Below are 27,162 nucleotides of genomic sequence, written 5' to 3'. Positions count from 1 at the left end.
TGGGTCAGTCGTAGGTGGGCGGGGAGGGAGTTCCAGGTCACGGCCGCCAGGTAGGAGAATGATCTTCCTCCGGCAGTGGTTCTTCGGATCGGTGGCGAGAGCGAGGCTGGCGGAGCAGAGTTTGCGTGTTGGGAATGTAGAACGTGAGGCGGTTGTTGAGGTATTCGGGGCCAATGTCGTGGAGCGCATTGTGTGCGTGGGTGAGGAGCCTGAACGTGATCCTTTTGCTGACTGGGAGCCAGTGCAGGTCTCTCAGACGGGTTGATATGTGACTGTGGCGGGGGATGTCGAGGATGAGTCGTGCGGATGCGTTCTGTATGCGTTGGTGTCTTTTCTGAAGTTTGATTGTGGCTCCTGCGTATAGGGCGTTCCCGTAGTCTAGTCGGCTGGTGATCAGGGCCTGGGTGACCGTCTTTCTAGTTCCTGTAGGGATCCACCGGAAGATCTTATGGAGCATGCGCAGGGTGTTGAAGCATGAAGATGAGATGGCGTGGACTTGCTCGGTCATCGTGAGAGAGGAGTCCAGGATGAATCCCAGGTTGCGTGCGTGGTCAGTGGGTGTCGGTGCGGTGCCCAGTTCTGTGGACCACCAGGAGTCGTCCCAGGCGGATGGGGATGGTCCGAGGATGAGGACCTCAGTCTTGTCGGAGTTCAGTTTCAGACGGCTGAGTTTCATCCATTCAGTGACGTTTTTCATTCCTTCCTGGAGGTTGAGTTTGGCGGTGGCTGGGTCTTTGGTGAGGGAGAGTATCGTCTACGCTCATTAATCCTACAAAATCTGCCGTAACATTCCTCAGTGCCGCACATCGGACGTTGGAAGAACTGAATTAACACCAGGAACAGCATTTGCAGGCTAACGGAGCGTAGCAGCGGCCATCGGCCAGGTATCACTCGCCGGAGCCTCCTGGGGTACGGCGCAAGCCTGACGTTGCCCGCTGATCCCCGACAGAGAACCGCAGTGATTCGTGGGATCGAATCAGGCCCCCCGAGGTGAGGTGGAGCATTCGACGTGGGGGGGGAGCGGGGGGGGAAGACAGTGGTGGGCAGCGAGTAGTGCTAGACCCCGGATTCCGCTGTGGGCCCGCAGTGGCGGTGGAACTTGCCTGGATCTAGGCGCCGGCCGGAGGACGTGTAAATCCTGCTACGTCTCTTAAAGAGAGGGTGGCGCTGCACACCGGTCCTGCGGGGTCATTCTCCCTACCTTCACATAGGATATCTCCTGACAGCGGAGTAGGCCTGGACCCAGAATCCGGCCATGGGGCGCATTGGTGCCAGCCTTCGGTAAGGAGCAGTGGCATGGTGTACCGCCCAGCGCAGCACTATAAGGCCTCTTATATTGAGATCCTGAGTGCTTTGGGCCCTCCTCCCTTCTAATCTGTGCCTGGTGGGACCTCAGGGCGCCTTGCTGACTTTTGCGGTGGAGTGCCGGGGTCATTGGTGGTATCCCTCCCCCTGAAGGACTATTAACTCCGTTCCTTGCTTTATTGGCTGCAACTGGGGGGCCTAGCCGGAGCCTTTGAACAGGGTGCGTGAGACATCATCGCTGGACCTGTACTGGCGCTGCAGGTGGCAGGAGTGTCACACATCACGACCAGATATAAGTGATTGGGCCGGACACTGGACAGCTGGGTGGGGTCGCGTGGTGGGCTGGTGGTCCAGCGAGTCTGGTCCTAGTAGATGGGCCTACTTGGCTACGGAGGCGGCTGAGCTAGGCTCGGTGCGGCTTGTGCCCTGAGACAGGCTAGATTCCATGAGGACCAGACCGTGGCACCCCCATGGTTCTCCCGGTGTGACAGATCTGCGACACCCTACGGCCTGTGGCGAAATTAGCTGCAGAACCAGCAAAGCCCCTGGCAGCATACTCCCCGGGACCTTCGGTCGGCCACTCCATGGTGCGAAATTATGGGGAAAGATGAGCCAGGAGGGGCAGGAGCAAAACTAGGCACCCTCAATCAGTACACCACTCGCAGCGAAACAGATCTAAAAGGACAAAATCAAAACCGCAACATAGATATGGCTCCAACTGCAGCTCCTCCAGTCCTGAGCGGGCATCTTGAACGAAACTGATTGCCGGGGTTCTCTGGTTCTAGTTTCTACCAATTGTTTGATATCAGGAATATTCTGTCTATATTAAGCACTGAGTTGGTGTGGACAACATCCCACGAGGCTGCCCAGCCCCGGACATTCATACCCCAGGTTAAAGTTCTATGGGAAGATTGGGAACCATTGGAGGAGGGACTCTGGGGACCCCTGTTGGGGTCCTGGGGTGCCCTTCACCGCGACAGATGCGCCTTGTTTATGGCAGTATCGGGGGTGTTCACAGGGTTTTTGTTTGTGATAGTTATAGTTCTTACACGAGCGCAGACACGCAACTCAAATACCGCTAAATGACTGCACAGGCTCGTGTCCCCCACTTGGGAACCTGGCAGTGGTATCATGGAACGTAAGAGGATTACTTAACAAAATCAAGCAGGGCACCATCTTCCACCAGGCCAAGCGATATGAGGTAGACATCCTTCTCCTACAGGAGACTCATTTATTGGGCACCAAAGCTCCTTGCTTGGCCAGGTTTGGATACCACTTAATATGTTATGCTGGGTTCACTAGGGGAACCCCGGGAGACAGCCATTCTTATCCACCGTCTTGTTCCTTTCATCTACAAGAAGCACTGGGTAGATCGGGGGGGGTATACATCCTACTATCAGGTACGATATACGGAAAGCACATCAACATTGGTAGTATCCAGGCGCCCCCCAGCCCCCTTAAAGAATACTTTCGTTGATAAAATCTCAGGTCTCTGGGGTGATGGAGTGACCTCCCGGACGGTGTAACCCTTTTGGGAGGAGACTGGAATGACGTTAAGTCACCACCAGATAGAAGGCATGGGTCCCACCTAGGCCCCTCAACTGATGCATCTAAATTGTGCCTTCTTGTCAACACACTGGGATGTTCAGAAATATGGAGCGATTACCACCCCGCCGAGCTGAGCTACACTAATATGTCCACCGTCCATGGTTCCCGATCACGGCTAAAGCGATACAAAAGGGGATGATGGACGGAGCGTTTGAGCAAATCAAACACTCACCCCCAGTCAACTGATCTGGGTTTAATCCATCACCATTCTTTAGCTCACTCAGCCACCCCAGTTCAGACATGGCCATATGCAAATCAGTCTGACCCTGTGCCTTATGGGAACAGTCCAGTCCGAACTGCCAAGCCATGTCTTCCCTGGCCCGGAAACAAGCATCCTGGGACCGGTTTTGGATTCATAATCCTCATTAGCCAGGCTATCTTGAATCCAGTGGCCAAGTGAGCAAGGGACTCACGTCTGAGCATACCCTGCCACACTTAGGGCGAACAAAGCGATACAAAAGGGGATGATGGACGGAGCGTTTGAGCAAATCAAACACTCACCCCCAATCAACTATTCTGGGTTGAATCCATCACCAATCTTTAGCTCTCTCAGCCACCCCAGTTCAGACATGGCCATATGCAAATCAGTCTGACCCTGTGCCTTATGGGAACAGTCCAGCCCGAACTGCCTAGCCATGTCTTCCCTGGACCGGAAACAAGCATCCTGGGACCGGTTTCGGATTCATAATCCTCATCAGCCAGGCTATCTTGAATCCAGTGGCCAAGTGAGCAAGGGACTCACGTCCGAGCATACCCTGCCACACTTAGGGCGAACAAAGCGATACAAAAGGGGATGATGGACGGACTAACTGTTCACACCAAGCAGCTATATTCATAGGTGCTCCCAAGCCTCCCACCTTCCTAGGGAGTTATCAAAACACTCCCCGGTTACTGTTAAATTCCACACACACTCCCAAAAACACCTCCCTTTAGGTGGCGAATGTCCCCATGGTATCTCCGGGACCCAGACTACCAGGAGACATTCATTGGGGCAATCCAGGGATATCTCGACAAGAACGTGTCTTCAGCCCCCTCAAGGTAACCCTATGGGAAGCTCTATAGCCCAAAATTCGAGGGGTAGAGATTAGTTATTGTGCAAATGAGAATCGCAAGCACTCTGCCTAACGGGCTGAACTAGAAGCCCATCATACATCCCTAGATGCACAATATATTCATAAACCCATTCCCCCCCCCTCCAGGGCAATTTGCTTCAAACACAACAACATCTCATGGATGAGGCGAAAGAAATCTGGCTGGCGTTGCAACACCGGATTTATCCATGGGGGGGACAAATCAAGCAAAATGCTTCATAGGCTGTGTCAGGAGGGGAGATCCCCGGCCACTGTCCCAATTATTCGAGGGGTAGAATGTGTTCTACATTCGCCTCCTGGGGCTGTCGTTGCGGATTTTGCACGCTACTTTTCTACATTATACGCTCGACAAGAGTAGCTCTCAGATGCCCTCATCGCGGTTTTCGTTAGCGATATCCCCCTGGAAACTTACCGACCAGTTGAGAGACCAACTAGACGCTCCCATTACAGCTGACGAATTAAGTGCGGAACTAGTGACAATGCCAATGGAATTATTTTTTCAGTCACACATGCCCACATTGGGCCCTCACTTATTAGAGGCAATGCATCAGTGTTAGAAGGTGGTTCAGACACTATGGGCCACCGGGATTTTTTGCTTTTTAAGCACCTAATTGTTGAGCTTTTACTGTGGGGGAGCTGCATAAGTTAGGACTCGCCCACAGTGTGCTCAGGATGTAAGAGACTGCATGCAGACTTTACTGGTGTCTCCCTGGCTTAACCAGGCCACTGCGCAGCAGCTGGAGTAAGGGACACCAGGCTGGTTACATGCAGCCACATGTGTACATGTGTGTGCACATGTGTAGGGGCTGCGCAAGGGAGATTCCTAGAGTGTAGAGTCTGGGAGCAGCTACAAGGTGAAGGGTGTGGCAGGACTTGTGCAGAATTTGGTGTGACATGGAATAGGCTTTATACACTGGGAAGGAACATGCCAGGGAAAGTCAGTGTGTTTTACTGTTTTTTTTCCAAAAATATCTTTATTGAAGTTTACATACAGGAACAGTGCAGGGAAAGCCATATCAAGTGCCAGCAAACCCACGCAGGGGAGTAAGCAAATCAGCGGACGTTAAAAAGCAATTAGAGGAGGCAATCAAGGGTTGTATGCATCAGACATTGAGACGCGAGAGTCCCCAGTCCCTCGAAGAGCAGCCAGGCTAGGCAACCCAGGGGGAACCCCCAATAGGAAGAACAGAAGCAGAAAGGGGTGTCGCGTCCAACCGATTGGCAAGTCCACATGATGACTCCCCCAACGCCACTGAGGAGGGCGTAGAAGAGCTGGCAGGCGTCAAGTGGCCTCAACAGGAGGCAGAATATGCATAGAAATAAACAAACAAACCCCCCCACCCACCCACCCACCCCTTCCCCCTAAACCCCCCCACCCCTCATGGTGGCGGCAGTTTTACTGTTTTTAACTTCATTGTTCCCCTATGGGGATGTGGAGCCCATGGCTAGATTAACTTTCATAAGGCCTACAGATTCCAGACACGCACTAAAGTCCACTGCAGCGGATGTGAAAAGGAGTAGTCTGCAGAGTCCAAAGCCATATTTGTACTGCTTTTGGGTCATCCAGAAATGTCACATTTCTCCGAGTCAGTCATAACCAGGGCCAGGCTGAGGGCTGACCTCAGCTGGATGGATTGATTACTTTTCTTCCACATGCTAAGGCCACCTTTCCACAAAATGAAGATGGGTGGGGCTACAGGCTCATCCATCAGCAGCTATCACTGGGTGCCAGGCAGCAGGCTGCACCAAGGAGGGAAGGCAGCGAGGGGGAAGGGGTTCTTCTTCAGAGACCCTGTGGCAAGAGACCCTGGACGACGTCTTCTTGAACAAACCCAGAGGCTGGACAAGGAGGGAGCAGGGAAGTGATGTGTCGCTGTTTGATAGGACCAACAGAGACTTCCTGGAGCCTGGCAATGGGCAGTTGGAAGGAGGAACCCCTTGACTGCCCCCCAGGGCCCTAACAGCGCCAGAAGAAGAGCCTAGGACCGGTGCGCAGAAGCAGGGTACTCTGCGCAGGGAGAAGAGAGGCCCAGGAGGAGAGCCAAGTGAAAGGCTGGCGCAGGGAGCCAGTGATGACCGCTCCCTGCAGAATGCACATTCTTGGAGACCAGATGGGTGAAGGAGAGTGCTCCCAGTGGGTGTGGGGCGCCACCAGGAAGAAGAAGACACAAAAATGGGGGAGATCAGACCCCCCAGAGGCTGAGATATGGCCCCCGGAAGGTAGGCGACCTTTGACCCTTAAGAAGAACGACAACGTAGCACGTGGGGCTCCGCCACCGGTCTCAGAGATGCCACCGGGGTGGGTCAGGTCCAGGGGGCTGCCCCCAGGAGAAGTAAAGTCACCCCTTGAAGGTTCCCTAGCGGGGTGCCAGGAGCCCACCCTGGCCCCCGGCGAACAAGAGGTTAGGGAAAGCGCCGTCATTTTTAGTATCTTTTCTTTAGACCCCTGAGGAAGGGTCGATATTTGACCCGAAATGCATTGGGTATCAAATCAAATCAAATTATTTTATTATGATTTTGGCTCTCGTAAGAGGGCCACATAAAAGTGTACACATTTCCAGACACATCGGTTACATAAACACAAGAATCACATGAAAGTGTACATATTTCCAAACATATCGGTTACATAAACACAGAAAGCTAATAACAAGAATAGAACTTGTACCATTTACAAACCCTAAAATAAATGCAATACTAATTACGGAACCATGGGGAAAATACAGTGCTAACATATGCCATAAAAAATATACAGAATCAACCCCACAAAACCACCTCCCAGAACTCAATTAATAAATAACAAGGAAGCCCTTAAAAAAATTAAAAATATAAAAACAAAACATTTCATTGGGAGGGCAGTAAAGTGCAGAAAGGAAACCGTTCAGTGTAAGTATACCCAAACGAAGACAGATAGATTTTAGCCATCTGCCACGCAATTTACGAAGTGCAGGGCAGATCAATAACACATGCATGCAGTCCTGATTATTCACTTTACATAGGTTGCACAGAGGAGATGAACCATTCCATTTAGATAACAATTGGTTAAGAGGTATTAAATCATAGCGTAGGAGAAACCAGAACCTACGTATGCCATGAGGAAGGGACCATGAAACATAGGGTTGGGGTCGTCTCAACTGATACGAATCAAGGAGGTGAACGACATAGCTTTTCCCACAAATTAATTTTAAATCAGAGCGAAAACATAGATCCCATGAAGCAGCCTTCAGAACTGATTTCAACTGTGATGGTGAATACAGAAAAAGCGTGGTTTCATCTAAATTTAGCAAAGATACAGCTTTTCTAAAATTACAGACAAGTTGAGAAAACTCCTTAAAATTACCCAACAATTCATTTCTGACGAGGGCTCTCATTGTACCTACTTCAGCTCTAGCAAGGCAAGCCACCCATCTTACCAGGGCACATACTCCCTGGGCCCAACTACTCCTAAGTCCAAAATCGAGTCTACAGGCTGCCAGCGAGCACGCAGTATTTAAGGAAGAGAGAGATCTTAGAAGCTTCCCCTCGATCTTATGGCAAAAGTCCCATTTTCCCATATCAATTAGTTCAATACCATATAATATTGTAGCGGGGATTTTGGATCTAAATACTTCCAATAAAATAGGAAAGTGCCGTTTCCCCGTTACGTGGTACAGGGCATTCAAACCTTTGCCATGGGCCAGAGCTTTGCGTGTACACTGCTCAATATGGAGTTTCTCACTCAAGTTAGCTGTAACAATTTTCCCTAAAAAAGTGTAAAACTTTACCACCTCCAGTTTTTGATCCCCAATGAACCAACCATAATCAACAGAACGGCATTTCTTCCTGCCAGCTATGCACATGACTTTACTTTTACTAATGTTGATCTTCATCGCATGGGCTACCGCAAACGAATGTAAAGCATGAAGCCGATTTGCTAAACCTTTAGGTGTTAGGTCAAGGATGAGAACATCATCGGCATACATCATGCATGAAATTGGTGCCCCCCCAACCACCGGGGGAAAGCCCTCTCCGGCGGCCAGGGCAGCCGGAAGGTCTGCCGTGTATAGGGAGAACAAAAGGGGAGCCAGTAAACAGCCTTGTTTAAGGCCATTCAAAGTTTTTATTGTACCGGATAACCCCCTTTCGCCCCCCATCAAAACCTTACACCAGGTCTCTGTATGTAGCGCCTTCACCAACTCCAACAAATAGTGTGGGAGCCTGAACGCTGCCAATTTTCTCCACAGCGTTCCACGATCAACTCTGTCGAACGCCGTGGAGAAATCAATAAAGGCAGCGTACACAACGCCACCTCTCACCTGCACGTATTTATTTGTTACCACCTGGAGGGCTGTAAGATTGTCCAGCGTACCGTGATTCCTGCGGAAACCAGTCTGTTCTAATGGCAAAATATTGTTCTCCTCGGCCCAGTCGGAGAGGGACGTCAAGATACATTTCGCAAATACCTTTCCGACGGAGTCGAGAAGTGCTATCAGACGATAGTTACCAGGACTATCCCTGGAACCCTTCTTAAAGATAGGGACCAGGATACTTCCCCTCCACGAGGGTGGTACAGTTTTAGACAAAAAACACGCCCTAAAAAGTGGATACAGGATTTTACTCCACCTTACAGGATCGGATTTTAGGACCGTCATGGGTAGTTCATCCGGGCCCATTGCCCCAGAGACACGCATAGTTTTTATCGCCAACTCAATTTCTTTTTCAGCGGGGCAAATACAAAGGCCCAAAGAAGAGACACCACTGTCGGAGTCATTACAGATGGGTGCATCCTTTGTAATATCCATAATTGAGCTCCCATTCCCTGAATAAAGGTCTTGAATATAGGCGGTCCAAGCTTTTTCCGCAATAGCGATAGGGGAAGGGCTTATATGAGAGCCACACCCCCTACCGATTATTGCCCAAAACTCTCTGATCCTGCCATGCAGAACTGCCTCCCTCAGACTAATCCATACTTTATCCTCCCCTTCCTTTTTTATTTTTTGCCGGAGTCTACTTCTCTTTCTTTTTAACCTGGAAATTTCTTTTCCCCGGTCTCTAAGTCTATCAAGATATTGTTCACGGACCAGTTTGTTTATTTTCACATTCAAGCTATGCAAAACGCTAGGCACTACTTCTCCATTTTTGGGACAGGGCATTTTCTTTCTTTTAGCATACAAGGTAATTTTACGCATAAATTCCGCAAAATAAGCCATTTCATTACCGTGCCACTCATCTAGAGATAATAATGTATAGGCTAGGAAATCCTGCACCTCATTAATGGCAGAAGGATTCCAAAAACATCTTCCAGAAGAAGCGTGGAAAGCCACATCCCTACCGTGCATAGACCACGGTGCAGTAGTCACAGGTTTTAAAGAGAAAGTTACCAGCAATATGCTATGATCACTTAAAGGGGTATCTATAACTTTAAGGTCCAGAATAGAAGGGAACAAACCATAGTCCGTGACTACATAATCCAGAATAGAAGACCCGAAGGGAGACTTATGAGTAAATTTAGCAGGCACATCCGATGGTAATCTCCCATTTAATATGAGCCCGTCGACGGCCGCTAATTCATTCAACAAAATCTTCCCACGTTTATTTGTCACTAATTTATCAGGGAACAGTGACTGAGGAATAAAATAAGCCTCTTCCCTAGGTATATTCCTAAAGAGTTCCAAACTAACATTGGAGATTTTGAAATTCAGGTCCCCCACCAGCAAAATTTCCGGAGGAGACGGAACATTTTTAATCAAAACTATATATTGAAACACCTGCAATAAAATTTTATTAAAACTCTCATCAGGAGGGATATAAACATTCAAAATCACAATGGGGGATTTTATACCATTGTTCGACAAATTATCAATGGTTATAGCATGGAACAAATTGCTTGGATCAATATAGTGAGAGAATCTCCATTGCCATTTATTTAAAAGTAAACAAGCAATGCCCCCCCTAGCATGGCCTTTCTTAGAAGGGACCGCGGGCACTTCCAGGGCATAATAGTCCTTTGAAATCTTCAACGTATTGATACACCACGTTTCCTGTAGGCAGATCACATCAGCACCCAGGGAATATAAAAACTCCAATTTCTCTGGGCTATTGTGGATCCCTGCCGCATTCCAGGTATTGGGTATCATAGTGAGCGTTATATTGTACAGATCATAAAGGAAGTTGGAATTAACTTTACATTAATTTTTGGATGAAATAATAAATGAAAATAATGATTGAATCTTCAGAGACTTTGGAATTATTCTGTTTAATTAATGTAGAGAGACATTAAGAAACGCAACGTTTCAAGCAAAAGTGAACACATCCAAGGGACTGGTTTTCCTGACCCATGGAGCAGTATTAAGTAGGGCACTGACCGACACAGTGCAACGGATGTTGTAGCACACCACAAACGTCGAAAGCAACTTGCTATAAAACATTTGTTGAATTTAGTTTACATTGGCGTGCACGGAGATATAAAACTGTGAGCGCGGTCGCGCCCCCGCGAAGAGGTCTCCGTGGCCCCGGGACCCCATCCCCGGGCCCCGAAGCCAAGTCGGGGAGCGCCGTCGCGCTCCCCGTGAATATGCCCCCAGGCGGGGCACAAGGAGCCCACCCTGGCACCCACCAAAATGACTAAACACGGGGAGCGCCGGCGCGCTCACTGTGAGGAGGAGGGGGGCCCAGGACCCCATCCCCGGGCCCCGAAGAGACCAGGATGAAGGGGGGGGGTGCCGTCATGCCCCCCAAATATGTCCGGGGGCCCGGGACCCCATCCCTGGTGCCCGAAGAATTGAAGGAGGTCGGGGTAGTGCTGCTGCACTCCCCCGCAGTCCTGCCGGACTGGAGAAGAAAGATGCGTGCCCAGCCGGCTCCCGCGGGAGCACACGAGGGTGCTGGCCGCGTTGAGTGCCGGGGGTGGGCTCCCCAGGCTGCCCTCCAACACAAAGGCAAGTGGGGTTCCTGGGGGGGAATCCCCGCCCTGGACACCAGGAGCTGAACGGAGCCCGGGTGGGACCAGGCCCCCGAAAACAGGCAGAGCGGCCAGGGTGGGTTCCCCGAGCCGCATTCCCTCACCTGGGGGTCCGGGTGGGACCGAGCCCCCCACTGAGGCCCAGGAAGGCGGCGAAGCGCCAGCACCACCAGCGCGGCTCTCCCCGGCACCGCTGGAGAGCCGCTCATCTGTTATTCATAAAAAGGAGCTGAAGCGCCCCATAATGCCTTGCAAGGCATGGGGAATTCATCGTTTTGGTGCCTGGTGGCCCCCAGAGGAGGGGGGTCACCCTCAATTGTGAAAAGGTGCTGGGGGGAGCTGCTGGAGAAGCGCAGTCTCCCCTCCAGCACGAAGAGACGTCCCTCCACAAGTTTCCTGGGGAGTTGAAAGGAATAACCCCTCAAGGGCTAAGCAAGCATTTAACACTTTCTGGGCTGGAACTTCTGTTCTACAGCGGAGGGTGTATTGCAATGTGCATCATGGAGTGAAGGGTTGAGTTGGGGATGTCTGGAGAAGGGCATCCCCTGGAGCTGAAGAGGTGCAATTGCACCGAAATGCATTTACTTATGATTATTTCTTTTAGAGGGACTGTAGTTCATGTGTTTAATGCGAAGTACAAGATAAAAGTGGTGTTTAATGTGAAGTACAAGATAAAAGTGATGTCATAAGCAAAGTGGGGTTATGTTGTCAGACATTCCTGCTAAGGTGTCTGTCTGTATAGGCGTAATCCTGTCATTTCATCTGTGATGCCTTTAGGGGCTGAAATTGCAATACATTCTAATAATACTCAAAGGTGACGAGGACCCTCATTCTAAAGTGATGCTTAAATATGTATTCTTGCTGCTGCGCTTAGGTGAAGAACCCAGACTGCTAGCCCTTAAGATGTAGAGGTGCATACTTCATGGTCAGTAGGAAATGCGCAGTCCGGGTTGTGCGTCACCAAGACAGTGTTACCCAATTTAAATGCTTGTTGAGATACTGGGGGACGTCGCCACTGGGACGGTGCCAGTGCGCAGGGCCCTCGCTCCAGGTGATGTTCAACTAACTGCATTGGGGGCAAGATGATGTACATACATGGGAGTGGTGGTGCTAGACCCCAGCCCCCCTGCGGGAGGGAGGTGTGGAGATGTTATGCAATGTCAGAAAGTAATTCCAACAGCTTATGTATATTTGTAAATTGGTGCACAGCATTGAGTAGTGTGTGTGTTTAATAAATGTACTCTTACTTTTATAAAGAAAAGTACAGGCTGGACAATCAATTATTGAGTGTTATTTCTGCGCATCTGCAAATGGCGATTACTAGCCCACACCACCTCCCTTGATTAAGCCTTAGACTGCTCTGCAATGGTACCCTCTGAGAGTCAGCCACTACAATTGGGTTCTTGGTTCCAAGTGAAGGACAAATGTAGTCCTGTTATTTGTGCAGGCTTCACAGATGCTGCCTCGTTTTCCAACAAAGACGCACTCGAACAACGCCTGCTAGCCTGAGATTGGCTGCATGTCGAGATTGCCCTCTTCCTAATGCCAGGCTGCCCACCGGAAGATCCATATTCATATTGTCCCATCTTCCTCATTAAATTTGAGCCCAAACTATTGGGCAAGGTCCTAGCCGATCGCCTGTGGGCTTGTGTACAAGATCTGATTCATCCAGATGAATCTGGCTTTATGCCACACCGGGCCACCCGCCACAACATCTGCCATGGCTGTGGCCCCGGAACCCTCGAGCTCCCTGCGGCCATACTACTCGCTGATATTGACAAGTCATTTGGCTCCCTTAGCTGGGAGTACTTCTTCCAACTCCTCGAAGCCGTCAATTTCGGCCCGCATTTCCTAGCATATGTTTGTTTGCTGTATACAAAACTCATTGCCTCAGTACGCATAGAGGGATACCGCTCGGCCCCCTTCCCCATCCGATGCTGCACGCTACAGGGCTGTCCCCTGTCCCCACTTCTATTCGCCCTGGCAGTAGAACCTCTGGTGGCATGGGTGCGCAGCGACCCAGTGCTCCGGGGATTTGAGTGGCCACAGTCACAACCAGACTGCATTGCGTTATAGAGGGACGATGTCCTTTTCTTTATGACCGATCCATTTATCTCATGCCACGTATCCTGTAGATCCTCAGAGTCTTTGGTCAGACCACCGGACTTCATACTAACCCCTTTAAATCCGTACTGTTCCCGGTGTGTGGTTACCAGGGTAGAGGCACCTGGCCAGCCCAATTAACTCATGAGACAGAGGGCTTTAAATACTTTGGTATCTTCATGTCGCCTTGCCCAAGGATTTCATGGGCACACAATATAAATCCACTTCTCCCCAGTCTCCGAGATGAGACAACAATATGGTCCTCTCTCCCGCTATTGCCGTATGGGAGCTAAGCGATTTTTTTAATGGTCTCTTTACCTAGAATATTTTACTGGCTACAGAACTTCCCGTACCACATACCGCGATCCTGGTTCATGCAAATAATTACCATCCATAATAAATTCCTAAGGAATGGAGGGGCAGTTCGAGTGGCACTACAAACCTGTGCACAATCAACATATTGCGGTGGCATTGCAGCAGCAGATGTATATTCCTATTAGCTGCCTCCCATTTATTAATCATAAATGAATGGTGGTATAGCTCACCAATGGACCCGGCGTTTGCACTGGAGCATGCAGCGATGGAGGGCATCCCCACCTTCGGCGCCAATATACAGTGCACAGAGCCTGGACTTCCTACCTCATGCCAGCAGAACAGTTGTTTGGCTCTGGAGGTATACTGTTGGGAAGATGGGGTGGCGAGGTCACCTGACCCAAGCGACTCCCCTGTGGCACGGTACCCACCTACGCCAGGTGGTGGCTCTATCGGGATTCCGCAAATGGGACCTACTGCGTAAAACCACACTGGGGGATGTTATGAAGGGAACTACTTTAAAGTCATTCTAACAGTTACAGGTGGAATTTTAGTTGCACAAGACGCAATTTTATAAATACCTTTAACCCCCATGATTCTCACCCTGGACAGCTTGCCAGAGTTTTACCTCCTTGAAGGCCGCCTCCTCTTGGGAGGCCTAGGTGCATCTAAAACCCGACAGATCTATCAGAACTTAACAGCACACTCCAGAACACTACACTAGACTAGAAGGGCGTGGCAGGATGACATACCAGACTTTACAGATGACGACTTGGCCGAAGCCAAAGCTAGCCCGCGGGCCGTGTCTTCTCGATATCGCCTCATCCAATTTAAATACGTACACTGGGTAAAATATACACGACTCCATCTCTGGAGGATGGAGGTCATCCAATCCCCCCCCAGGGTTTATGCTGGGAAAGAGATGAGGGAACATTCATACATACGGTCTGGAGCTGCCCAGCTATAAAGCCCTTCTGGCGTAAAGTCTCAACTTGTCTGGGCAAGGTACTATCCTGGGATCCCCCATACGACCCAAAATTATTCCTACTGCAGAGTACTGACAGGATAGGGGGGAAATCAGTATAAACAGCACCTGCTCTTCTTGGCCCTCACTTATCGCTAAGTGCGACATCGCCCAGTTATGGAAGGGGGTGTGAGAAGTTGGCCTGATATATAATGTTCACTATTCTAGTGAGCACTTTGTATCAGTCCAAACAACCCTTATTGATGATTGGTTGTAAGTCAACCTTATAGACCAGCTATTCTAGTAGCATGGATACGAGCAGTCTAAGGCTAAGACTCTAGAGGGCGTGTTAAGCCAGCTGTTTTACCATCACATTACCCCTTGAACACCAAGTGAAAGGACACCACACAAGTTGTTATGAAAATAAACTGATATTTATTTATAACAAGACTACCCTGGCTCTTTATGAGACAGGGAGCTAAGCACACAACAAAACTCTTAAGGAAATACTTTAAGTCGCACAATTTACACAAATGCCCGAGGGGCACGAAAAACCATATACTACAAAAGTGGAATGCGAAATTACTAGCAGGTAAGTACTACTCTCATAGGCTTTGGGATCGCTAGGACTGGACTACCTTTAGATTGCTAGCAGGAGACCTAGGGACGTCGTGTGCAGAGTGGGAACTCTCACGCGTAATGCGGAACAAAGTCTATGGATCCTAGTAAATGCAAAGTTAGTGTTTTCGGGCGAACCCAACTAGGTAGGTCAAAAACGAAAGTGGATCTACACACTTAGAGAGTGGGCCTACGCTGGAGCACCGGAGTACTCGGTTTACCTAGCCCAGGGGCTGCGGCTGCATAGGGTTCAAGTGTCGTCGGGTTTCTTCGTTGATGAACCAGGAGCCTGAAGAAAGAGTTGCTGGCAGGCGGCCAGTGAAGAAAGTTTGGAGTGATCCAAGCCTGGATCAGGGAAGAAGAAGACCTGAAAGCAGAGGGGACCAAGTTCTGAATCACTAGCCAGTGATTAAGTGGGCACCAGGATGGCACCGGGCGAAGTCACCGCAGTCAGGTGAGTGGGCGCTGCTGGGCTCTGCAGTCTCTCGGACCAGGAGGCGTTGTCGGCGACCAGGATGGAGGTGCGAGCTGTCCCACGAAGGTTCTTGCTGTCGACGTCGCTGGACCCAGGATTGGGCAACAAGTCTTGGCAAAGGCAAGGCCCACGCGGTGGACCTAAAATGGTGTCTTGAGTGGACCAGGAGGGTCCAGGGTGCTCCTCTGTTGGAGGGGAGCAAGGGCTAGTCTGGAGCAACCAGACCAGCAGTAGTTGTCGTCGTGGAGCGTCGTGAAGGGGTCACTAGCCAACGGGCAAGCGACCTGGACAACGCGGTTGGCAGCAAAGAGCAGAAGGGCCCCACGCAGATCTCGTGGATGCAGGGGGCTGAACTTCGGTGCTGGAGCTGCTCAGGGTCGGGGCTTCTCTTACCCCAAAGCACTCAGTCGAGGGTCACTCGGGTGTCGTGCTGGACAAGCGTCGTGCAGTTCTGAAGATGGCCGGTCCCTCGAGGTCTCGTCACACCCACGGATCACAGCTGGGCTGATGATGCAGGTTGAGGTCAGAGGTGCCAGGGAAGCCGGTTCTCGTCGTGCTGGAGCAGTCTTGATCCGAAGGAGAGACTGGCAACAAACCGCGATGCTTGGTTGGTGCCTGCTGCTGCAGGGCGACTACTCCTTAGTCACAAGGGAGAATCTTGGGAAGAAGTCTTGAGTTCCTTTCGTGGAAAGTAGTTTCAGGATTCAAAGATGATCTGCTTTGGAAGGGGGCCAGTTCCTACCTTTATCCTGCAAAAAGGGGCTGGCACGCGACTAAGTCCTGCCCTATGGGTGGGACTAGGAGGGGGGTGGTTACACCCCTCTCCTTTGGCGGGCTTTCCCCAGGCCAGGGGCTGGAGTGCCCCTGGAACTGGTTTCAGCCGGCCTATGCACAGTGAGCACCGGGGTGCCACTTGCAGTCACCTTCCTCTAAAGCCCTGCCTACCTAGGATACTCAAAATCCTGTCTGGGACGGTGCTGGCACCGCCCCTGGCAGGAAACCCTTTGTCCTTGCCTCCTGGGCTGGGAGGACTTCCAGCAGCAGGAGGGCAGACTTGTGTCTCGGTGGCAGCATCCATTTTGTGGAGCTAAGGCTCTGTCTGACTTTAACCGGGGTTACAGGTTACACACATGTCGTGTCCCTCTAGAAGGGTGGAATGCTAACCCCGTCGCCAGAATTGGCGAGGGGTTAGTATTCCAATTCGTATGACACCTTACTCGACATGTTTTGATAAAGCGATACCAGAGTTGGCACATAACCGCGAGGATTATAATGCACTTAAGAGTATATGGTATGCGATATCATGGAAACGGCTAAGGGATAGATCCCGAAGCCGCAGACAGGCTCAGCTCATGCCAGAGCACTATCTCACACGATTCCAAGCACTCTGCCTTCAGGATTGTTAAGGCCTGCCATAGGAGTGACTGATAGGAGATCTGTGTGTCCATTTTAGGGTTAGATATAGGTATACTATGTGTCCATTTTAGGGTTAGATATAGGTATACTATATCTAAAGCAAAGGGTGAGTACACCACCTTGCCCCAGCTGTCGTGCAGCCAGTTGTGTCAGATCTGGATGGCCAGCCAGGGGTGGCATAATACATGCTGCAGCCCCTGGTAGGCCCTGGTTACACCTATGCCCTGGGTACCTAAGGTACACTGTACAGGGACTGATAAGGTGACTCAGTATCCAATTAGATATGTACCTAGGGTACATGGAATCCATTTTACAGAGAGAGCAGTAGGCCTGGGGTCCTGAATAGCAGGGCCCCAGGTCAACTAAGTCAGAAAACCAGCAAAACACCAGGCAAAAAGTTGGGGGCAACCATAGTCAGGGATCTACCTTCCTACAGGGGCATCCCCCCATACATTGGGGAAATGGCTAAAAGACTTAGATAGATGCATGGGAGCAGAGATTGCGGTATTCCAAGCGTGAGGCTGCCCCCAGAAACACGGAAAAATATGGTCCAGATGGGCAAAATTTTGGGGTATCGATCTACTTCCCCTTGCCTCTCAGACCCCCTGATGGGAGAATTTCCCTGCACTTCCTTGACCGCAACACACCACTCATTATATTTCATCATTGCCTATATGGGTACTCAACTTAACTTCCTATGGTGCACGGCTATTGGAAATGTCTGCGCAAAGTTTTTGTTGTTATATACGCAAGTTTTGCAGTTAATGTATAAAAACTTGGTACATCCAAATATCAGAACTTAAGATGAATTTTTCTTCAAATATATGCATGATATTTGCATAGGCTGGAGCAGCGTAGTTGCCCATTGAAGTTCCAGATAGTTGGAGGAAGTGTTATTCTTCCTATTTAAAATAACTTTGATACAGGATGAAATGGAGAAGTTCCATGAGGAATACTTGAAACTCATGCTCGAGGTTGGAATGTAAGAGGGGTTTTTTTTATAGCCTCCAACCCGAGATCACGGGGTATGGAAGTATAGAGAGACTTGACGTCTTTGGTACACAACCATGTTTCTTCATCAGGATTCAGTATGATTTGATTGATTTTATTAAGAAAGTCAGTCATTTCTCTGACGTAGGTACGCATGTTGAGGACGCAAGGTTGTAGATGCCTATCCAGACATTTTTGCCCAAAGGTTCATGTAAGCTCCCTCTGATGGAGACAATTGGACGGAATGGTGGATGAAGTACATCCTTGTGGATTTTTGGGAGCATGTACAGGGTCGGGGATCTGGGGTTGGTATGCATAGGGTATTTTCTTACTCTATCATTGATAATTCCACCCTTGGTTGCTTTCATCAAGATGGTGTTGAGGAGTTCTTGTTAAACATGACATACGGCAAATCAATTTTTTAAAAAACGAACCAAACACTACTTGACCCATAAGGAACACATCGCTAACAATCCGAACATTATCTATCAGAAGGCAGATAAAGGCGGCGCACTCGTCATTATGTCACCACTTTCTACAAGACAAGTTTTCAACCATGCGGACACATATTGTAAACTGGCTTGCAAACCAACACATCAATTTCAAAACCTCCTCAACACCATATTGATGAAAGCAACTGAGGGTGGAATTATCAATGACAAAGTAAGAAAATGTTTGTTAAAGACTGAAGTGAGATTTAATTTTAAAGCATTTGAGAGAAAGCATAGAATGTCACAGAACAAACACTCAATACTTCTTTATATAATCCCAGATCACCCCCATCTGTCTCCTGTCTTCCCGCTGGCACACCACAGGTCTGCAAAAGCACCGACCAGCATGTGTTTGCGGTTAGTGTTCTCAGCATGGTTATCATTGTAGCTTGCAGGAGGTCACCCAGCAGATTTATCCTCACTTGCACAAACAAGCACATAACCACTTAAGGAGCAGGTCTTACAATTACATCAAAGATCTGGTGAATGACAGAGCGCTTGTGCAACAGAAATCAGCCAGAGCAGACCAGTGCCTCCCAACTGTCAAACCAGCTGAGGCAGGATACTTTTGTGATGCACCTGTTATTCTGTATTTTTTGATAATATATTGAGGTCCACCATCTGGATAAGAGGGATTCCCACAGATTGGGAAGGATTGGAGACTGAAATTAGTGGCTGTCAAGAGTACCTGGGCATTAGTGTTTCGATACGATTAGTTACGCGCTTAGACATTAAGACATTTTGTGACTGTTCAGAATAGGTGTCAAAATCTGTATTGACGTCTATTTCTTATTGCGGTAGGTGCCTGCTCTGGGGGCATTCAGAGAGTACTCCTGCTGAATAATATAGTTACTACCAACAATTTGCGATTCCGGTCTGTTCTAATTACCAAATTATCCAAGTATTGGGACTATCATGAGGTTACAGCTGTAGGTATGTGTGGGAAATGGCTTCCATTTCTCATTTTACAACTTTTCATGCGGAGGGTTCTTAAACGGACTAATGTCTCCCTTAATTCTTATATCTGCTAGTACCCCGGGTCTGGGTACTAAAGCTTGATGGAAATACTTTCTTTGCTTCTATCTCCTTGGAATCGTATGCAACTCATTGAGGCAATATGGAGATAATTGGCAAACATCTACCTTGAACTTTATACCTTCTATTTTTTCATGTTACACACTACTTTGTTGCAGTTATAACACTGTGCTTAAACTTTCAATAACAAACACAAACTGAAAATTCCTGATTGCTTGCGACATCCTTGAGAAAGACGTCTCACTACCACTGCTAAGGCACCTTTTGCCCAAACCTTAGAAGTGCTGGCTGAGATCCTATATTTTAATATAGATGTACAAATAATCAGGCCCCAAATTGAATAATGCAAAATAGATTGAGGGGTGATATGGTTCCGGGTAAAAGAAATATTACTGGTGTTCATCTGCATATGTGGGTGATTATACTGGTGTAGGTTACCAAACGTAATAATGTAAACAAACCAGAGCACCGACGGTAGCCAACTATCTCTGCATTAAAATGTGGCCTCGAAGGCTGGGCAGAGCATAAACTTTGTCAGCCAAATTAATCACATCTTGAAGACCCAGAACCCAGTAGTAAGGCTAATTATTAACTTTAGAAAACATTTCTTGATAGCCGTTGGCCAAACAACTCCAATAGGGAGTTAGTAAATGCAGCTGTTAGACTTCCAACATTTATTTTAATTGACTAAGTACCATTTTTTAGCTGAACCAACACTAAACTATGAAAAAGTGTAGCAATAAAAATAACATTCTTTAAAGACCTGCACTTTTCCTGAAGATGCAATGCATGCTTACATGAATAACGAATCTGATAAAGATTACTTTGTAAGGATTTAAACATGGCATGGTATTGTAGCATTACAATTATTCTCAACATACCGCCTGATATTCCACCACACACCTCTGCATTCCTTCCTCTAATCCTCATCCCCCACATATGACCATATGACGTAGCAGTTATGGAGGTCGCTCGTTCTCTTACCTAGCAGCAAAGACATGGAATGAGGTACCCTTTCATCTACAGACAACCTCCATCTCTTTCAAAGTTCGTGAAGACCTGGCTAATCAACTGGACGCTGCCAGCGCCTGGCTACCCTCATGGGTGACAAGAAGCGCTCTACAAATCTTCTGCTTGATTGACTGAGCATAGGAGTGCTTTTCTTGTGAATCAAACTTTTAGATCAAACATTCTTTATAACTGTCTTCTGGTTAGAAGATTCAGTGTGCCCCCTCAAAGAGCCTAAAGCTTACGCAAACAAATGATGTATGGAATGCTGAATGAATCATACATTCACCCCCAGTCAGACGGTTTCTGGGTTACACTCATCGATCTTTTGCTCACCATGCCACCCCACTTTAGACCCAGCCATAAGCAAATCAGTCTTGACACTGTTCCTCATGGGAACAGTCCAGCCCGAACTGCCAAGCCAGGTCCACCCTGGACCGGAAACAAGCATCCTGTGACCGGTTGATTGATTAATTCAGCATTCCGTCCAACATCTGTTCTTTTTGCATTTGTCACCTTAAGTGGGAAGGGTATGCCCCGAGGTGGGTCCTGTGCTCAAGATGCCACCAAATTCAAGCTAGCCTGGCTCATTAGGGGTGTTACCCCGAAACAAGTCCCAGGTTGCTTGTTTCTGGTCCAGGGAAAACCAGCCCTGGCAGTTCCAGACGAACTGTTCCCATTGGGGAATAGGGTCAAGACTGATTTGCATATAACTAGAATGGTGTGGCATGCAAAAGACGATGGATTTAACCCAGATCTGTGACTGGGAGCAAATGTTTGATTAATTCATCATCCCGTCCATCATCTGTTCTTTTTGCATCCATCAAATAGCCTAACAGTTCACATAAAACAATATATTATAGCTGATAACTTGCCAACGGAATGCATGAAATCCTGAATAATAACTACAGAAGAAAAAAAACTCAAGCACTATATACAACTATGTGCCTTTAAGAATCTGATCGAATAATTGGCTCGACCTCACTAAACAACCACGTGGTAACTTTATCTGGCTCTCGTCGCAGAACGAGGCAGGCTGGTTCGTTCATAAAATCACAACTAAGCCGAGGCAAGCCCTAAGCCTAGGAGAAACATTTTGTAAACACCACCACCAACCAGCCAATTCCAAAGGCACCAACAGAAGTGAGTGCAAACCATTTTTAGCAATCTCTAGTTTTACATCCTTTCAAGCAAGAGCATTTGTTCGATTTTGTATTCACATAAAGAGTTCATAAACAAGGCCCCAAAGTTGAAGTCAAAACACGATCAAGGATGACTTTGTCATAGTAAGATTTCAATAACCTCCTCCAGCAGGAAAAGCCAACTAAACGTGCATGGCTTTCGGATTCCGGCCAATATTGACTGGTGTTCAAACACAGCCACCTGGGAACTTCATGTCAAAGGCAGAATTCAGCAACAAGGCAAACAAAAGCTCAGTCTGTCTCGATTTATAGTATATGTCTGGTGAGAAAGCCACCTGCCAAAATCTGGCTGCATCCACACAGACCGTGTGTTTGGATCTGGTGAAGCCGCATCTCCCAGGTGTACCGAGGATACCAAGACGTGAAGAGTAAAGGCCGTGTCCTGCGGGTATTGTTTCCAATGATTTACTTGCGGTCTTCTGGGAGCATGGGATGCACACATTGGCGCCTGTCAAAGTGTACTCACCTTCTAAAGCCCATGCCTTTATACTCCCACCCCCTGAATTCCAACCAGGATTGGTTGGGCTGCCTACTCCGCTGCATCGCTCAAAGGGCCCGTGTTGAAGAATGACAGCAAAGATGCTCGTGCAGCTGCAGGGCTTGTCGGGCACACCAGACCGACTGCAGGGCATCACTGCCTCCCCACCAGGCCGCTGCAGGAAGAAGATACTTATCTTAAGAGCTCCACCCACTGTCCGGGTCAGGAATCACAGGGAAAGGTGAGCTGTCAAAAAACTCCCCATTGCACTTGCCCCCTTTTTCGAGTCCTGTGGAAGCTACAACCCTTGTGGAATTAAGTGCACTGACACTGGGCACATACCGAGTTTGTCGGAATAGGAAGATAACCGGGCCTTGCACTTACCCTCGTTTAACACCTCAACCAAGTCGGTGCAGCTCTCACACATTGTTGCGCTTAACGGTATTCCACGGCCGGTGCCGTCGCGGACTCAAGGGTGAGAGGGGGCGGACACCGCCTAGAGCCCGGTACCGCTGCCACAGGAGTCCAGTCACTCAAGCTTCTCCAATCGTTTCCGCCATCTTTGATGCGAAAGACTCGGGCTGCATTCGGCTCTTTCCGCGACTCCCCGGCACCGACAAATGGCCCCGAGGTCACACGCGCCTGTCGCCACCGCCGGCATAAACGTCATGACGCACGCACAGCGGCGAAGGCGGAAGAGGAAATTGAAAAGGTCGAGAAGCTGGTGTAGATGGCTGTGTGCTTTAGCCGTTCTGTGTCCGGTCCGGTCCTCGTTTGAGAATTGAATTGCATGAGATCGTATGCTGTTTTCTCTTCGTTCTTTCAATCGTTTAGACGTTTGAAATGAAAAGCTCGTTTAAGGTTATTACTCGAATTGTCTTTTACTAGTGAAGTGTCGATGCGGTTACTAAATACTACTGATGGCTTTTGTGTTAAGTATCTGAAACTTCTTGCGTTAACGCGGTGCTCACACAACCAGGTAGAAATGCTAGACATACACGGTCGGATTATTGATTGTAGTACGATAATTTGTTTTTACTGGATCAGAGTCGTCAAACCAAGTGACTAGGAGATGCATTCTTTCAGTTCTGATTTACCGCCGTAAAGGAAACTAGAATTCCCCTCCCTACGGTTGATGTCAGTTAAATAGTATTACATTCTGTTATTTTTTTATTTTAAATTTGTTTTTATTGTTGCATCAAGAAGTATATGTATAGAGATAATCATCAGCTAAATAGTATTACATTCTGGACCCAAACTAGAAACACTGGGCTCAGGAGCAGAGCACGGCCAGTATTGCATCGGTAGGAACTAACTTGGTAGGATGAGGCTAGGAGAAACGAAGAGGTAAGTAGGGATTTTAGTGGCTGCACTCGGGCCTCACGCGCACTTTGCTGTCCGACTCTTTAATTATTATCTCGATGTATAGCTGCTAAGTTTTAAATCTTTCCAACAATGTGACGTTCCTCATCTTTTCAGTGTTCCTATATGTGACATTTCAATGCCTTAAGTGTGACACTTAAGATTTATCATGAGTAGAAACAAGTAGTAACACACACGTAAGACGATTACTTTATTGAATCCTTTCCATTGCTCAAATGGAGCAGAACATTGCTGTAGTGAATACACATTAATTAAGGCATGCATAATGTATTTGCGACCAGCGGCTGCACAGCTACAAAGTAACTGAACTTCGCCGAAGACCGTTTCTCTCTGACGTCCTAATGTTCTATATATTCAAAAAATGCATCAGAACATAGAATAGTACTTCAACCTAGAACAACCCCACATCCCTTCATATATAATACAAAAGAAAATAACAACAACCTCTACATATATAATTTAAACGAAGTACTAAAGAATACAAAAATAGAAATGTAAGGGATTTAAAACAGTGCAACACATACACATCCACTCATCCATAAGGTAGACCTAGTATCTGCTCATGAATAAAATCAGTTTCACGTGAGGTCTTAAAACCCTCCTGTCTCTCACACACACAGAACCATCACCCCACACTTTTCTAAAAAAAAAAACAGCCCACTCATTTTCTTCTCTTCCCACACCAGTGCTACTCGAACATCTTCAACTTAGTGTACCCACATTCAAACCACCCATCGAATCTTCACAACCGATCACAACTCTGGGAACCCTTCTCCACATCATTACTAGGTCACCACTTCGATTCTTAACCTCCTCCTCAACAGTGCTTCCAGGGCTATTTCCCAATCGTACTGTCTCTCTGTTATCAACATAAATGGCAATTCTAATTATAAGCCAACAATTCCCACCAGAAAGGTGTACAAAATTCTTAATCACTTGCACCATCTTTATGGGATCATAGAACTTGCTCTCGCGTTTGGAAACCATACCAGGTTTTTTAACACCTACCGGTTAACTAACGTTCACAAAACAAGGACTGGATCAGGTTTTACTATCAAAATAACTCTAGTAATCTCCATGTATCATTCTCTTTACATCCGGAATAGTTCACCCCCCAATCCTCTGGCGACCAACCATGCTGGATTACACTTTGATCTAGACTTTTTGCCCTGTAACAACTCGCAGGGAGACAAATCAGTAACTTCTACCACAGTAGTCCTGTATGACTAAACAGTTTATCAGGTTTTTTCACCAACTTCCATTACTGCACACCACCAATTAAATTGTCCCTTTCAGCACTCTATTAAAACGCTCCACCATGCCATTTCCACTAGGATTGTATAATGGTTTTATGGATAATTCTCACATCCTTCATATATTGTTTTGCCTTATCTGACACAAATTTTACCCCATTATCACTTACCCGAAAAATAGGTACACCTTCACTCAAAAACAATTAATCTAAAACACCATCTGTGTTCACTGTCTTGACCCACGACCATCTGGAGAAAATGTCCAATATAACAAGGATCTACTTATTCTCATCACCCACAGGTCCCATGTTATCAATAGCTATACTCTACCATGGACCATTTGACACATACACATGAGCAGATGCAAAGTTTTGAAAGCCTAATCTGAAATTGTGTAACTAGGACACTCCCTCGCCACTTTCTCCACCCCTGTCAATGTCTGGGCACCAATATTGACTCTTCACATAATACTTAGTCTTCACGTGTCAGGATGAACCTTATACCACATAGAAACTATTTTTCTTCTTAAGGACACAAGAAGAATCATTTTATCACCTTAACAAAACATCATCAACACAAGTCAACTTGAAACATGCCTCTTAAAATACTCTGAACCGTCCCAATTTATATTTCTTAGGGCAACTACTCATTACAAAAGACGAGACTTCTTGCAAAATGTCATTGTTGTGATTTACTTAATTCCATTAATTCTTATTAAAACTACGTATCCTATTGTCACATATAAATGCAACTTGAATGTCTTCAATGTTTCCTCCAAATTTTCAACAATGTCCATTGGAATTCTAGAAAGGAAATCTGCCATTATAGTCTTCTTTGCCAGTATATACTCCAACTTGAACAACAAATCCTGTAACCATATGGATAGCCTTGCCAACCTTGTGGTTGCACTCGCCACCCCACTAGTTGAGAAAACTTTAAGTGGGATTTACGATCACATTTAATTACAAATTTCCTATCCTAAATGGAAGGCCTGAAGTGTTTCTAGTGTCCACACACATCCTAAGGATCCCCAATTGATTAATATATAGCAAGCAACAGTGGTCCTTAATATAAACAATTTACGAAAAAAGATGCAATTATATACAACAATCTGTACTATAAGTAAGCATGTGTCCAGCCGGACACTGATTTAATCAATGTTTAAGGTTAAGACAAAATATAAGGCGAACAGTTACAAAGTGGGATACAGTCCTGTATCCAGTATATAAAACATAAATGACAAAACAAGGGAAAAGGATTTGCAGGCAATTCAAGAAAGGAGGCGCTAGTAATAGAATAAAAAGTTCAACTAGCTGGCCTCATGTAGTTTACACATTTCAATGACAATTTATGTGTCACTACATAAACAGTCGACGGCGTTTCGATCCTATGTACAATGAAGGATCATCATCAGGCCTCAAATAGATTGCCTGATCATGCAAAGCCTCCTGGGGCTCAGCTCATGGGATCCGTAGAGATGCGGGGTGATGGGTCCAAGGCATAGGGTTTTAGATACACACATTCACAATGGAGCAAAGAGGGAAAAGAACCCTGGTGGCCCTCCACTCAAAGAGTTATACACAAAAAGACCAGGGTCCTAGGACTACGGAGATCCTAGTCTGTCGTATCTCCTTGCTATAGTCCACTTGAAGGTTTGTAGTTTTCTACATGACCTTCATTGTACTCTATTCAGTAGTATTTATATATGTATACCATAAAAACCCTTTCCCACACTTTGTTGACAGTTTTTTAGGGTATTAAGGACTCAAAGGCTTAACACTCAACTGTTTCAGTCCCATTCATACACTACTGAAAGTGAAAAAGTGAAACGGGCGAAATGACCCCTCACGGGCGTACCACCAAGCGGGCCACTGGTAGGTACTCGCCAGATGAGCCCATTGTTATCATCATCGGCGGTCATTACGCTCTTAACAGAAAAGTGTCCAAAGAAAAGTGTAAGTGGTATAAAGGTGCAGAATGTGAAGTGCAGAAATAAGTCACACCTCTCAGTGTGGAAAAATTAGGTTAAAATAGGAAGGATTCACTCGATGCACAACAACTTTATTCTTTTGCTCAGTGAACCCACTCAAACTAAAAAACAGTGTAGGTTGCTATATATGCATACCACTGTTAGATGCCAACATGTTTCTCTGCTTCATATGCTTTATGCAGATTCATCAGGGCCAAGCTTTTTTTGCCACAGCACCATGTATTGGACACAACAATCTAAAAAAGTGTCAACAAAATAAAATAAAACACAGACACAACGTGTAGTTATTCAATGCTCAAACGTGAGTCCCTTGCTCCATTTGCCACTGGATTCAAGCAAGCCGGGCTGAAGACGGCTGGAATGCCAGAAACCGGTCCTCGGAAGCTTGTTTCCGGTCCAGGGAAGGCATGGCTTGGCAGTTCGGGCTGGACTATTCCCATGAGGCACAGGGTCAGACTGATTTGCATATAGCCATGTCTGAACTGGGGTGGCAGAGTGGGCTA

General features: G+C 47.4%; 1 protein-coding gene across 2 annotated transcripts in view; it reads right to left on the bottom strand.

The window, feature by feature from the left end:
* Window positions 1-22,708, bottom strand: part of USP34 (ubiquitin specific peptidase 34) — a 2,681,755-nt gene extending 2,659,047 nt beyond the window's left edge. Inside the window, exon 1 of one of the 2 annotated variants that reach the window (XM_078649291.1) lies at window positions 22,418-22,708. In XM_078649291.1, coding sequence (XP_078505417.1) covers window positions 22,418-22,460 — 43 coding nt within the window. In that variant the 5' untranslated portion in view covers window positions 22,461-22,708. The remainder of the gene's footprint in view (window positions 1-22,417) is intronic. The other variant, XM_078649292.1, reaches the window with a different exon arrangement.
* Window positions 22,709-27,162: the final 4,454 nt, after the last annotated feature.

This window comes from Lissotriton helveticus, chromosome 6 (genome assembly GCF_964261635.1).
Source record: "Lissotriton helveticus chromosome 6, aLisHel1.1, whole genome shotgun sequence".
NCBI classification, from domain to species: domain Eukaryota; kingdom Metazoa; phylum Chordata; class Amphibia; order Caudata; family Salamandridae; genus Lissotriton; species Lissotriton helveticus.
Note: the sequence above shows the minus strand (reverse complement) of the source record. Positions and strands in the feature narration are given on the sequence as shown.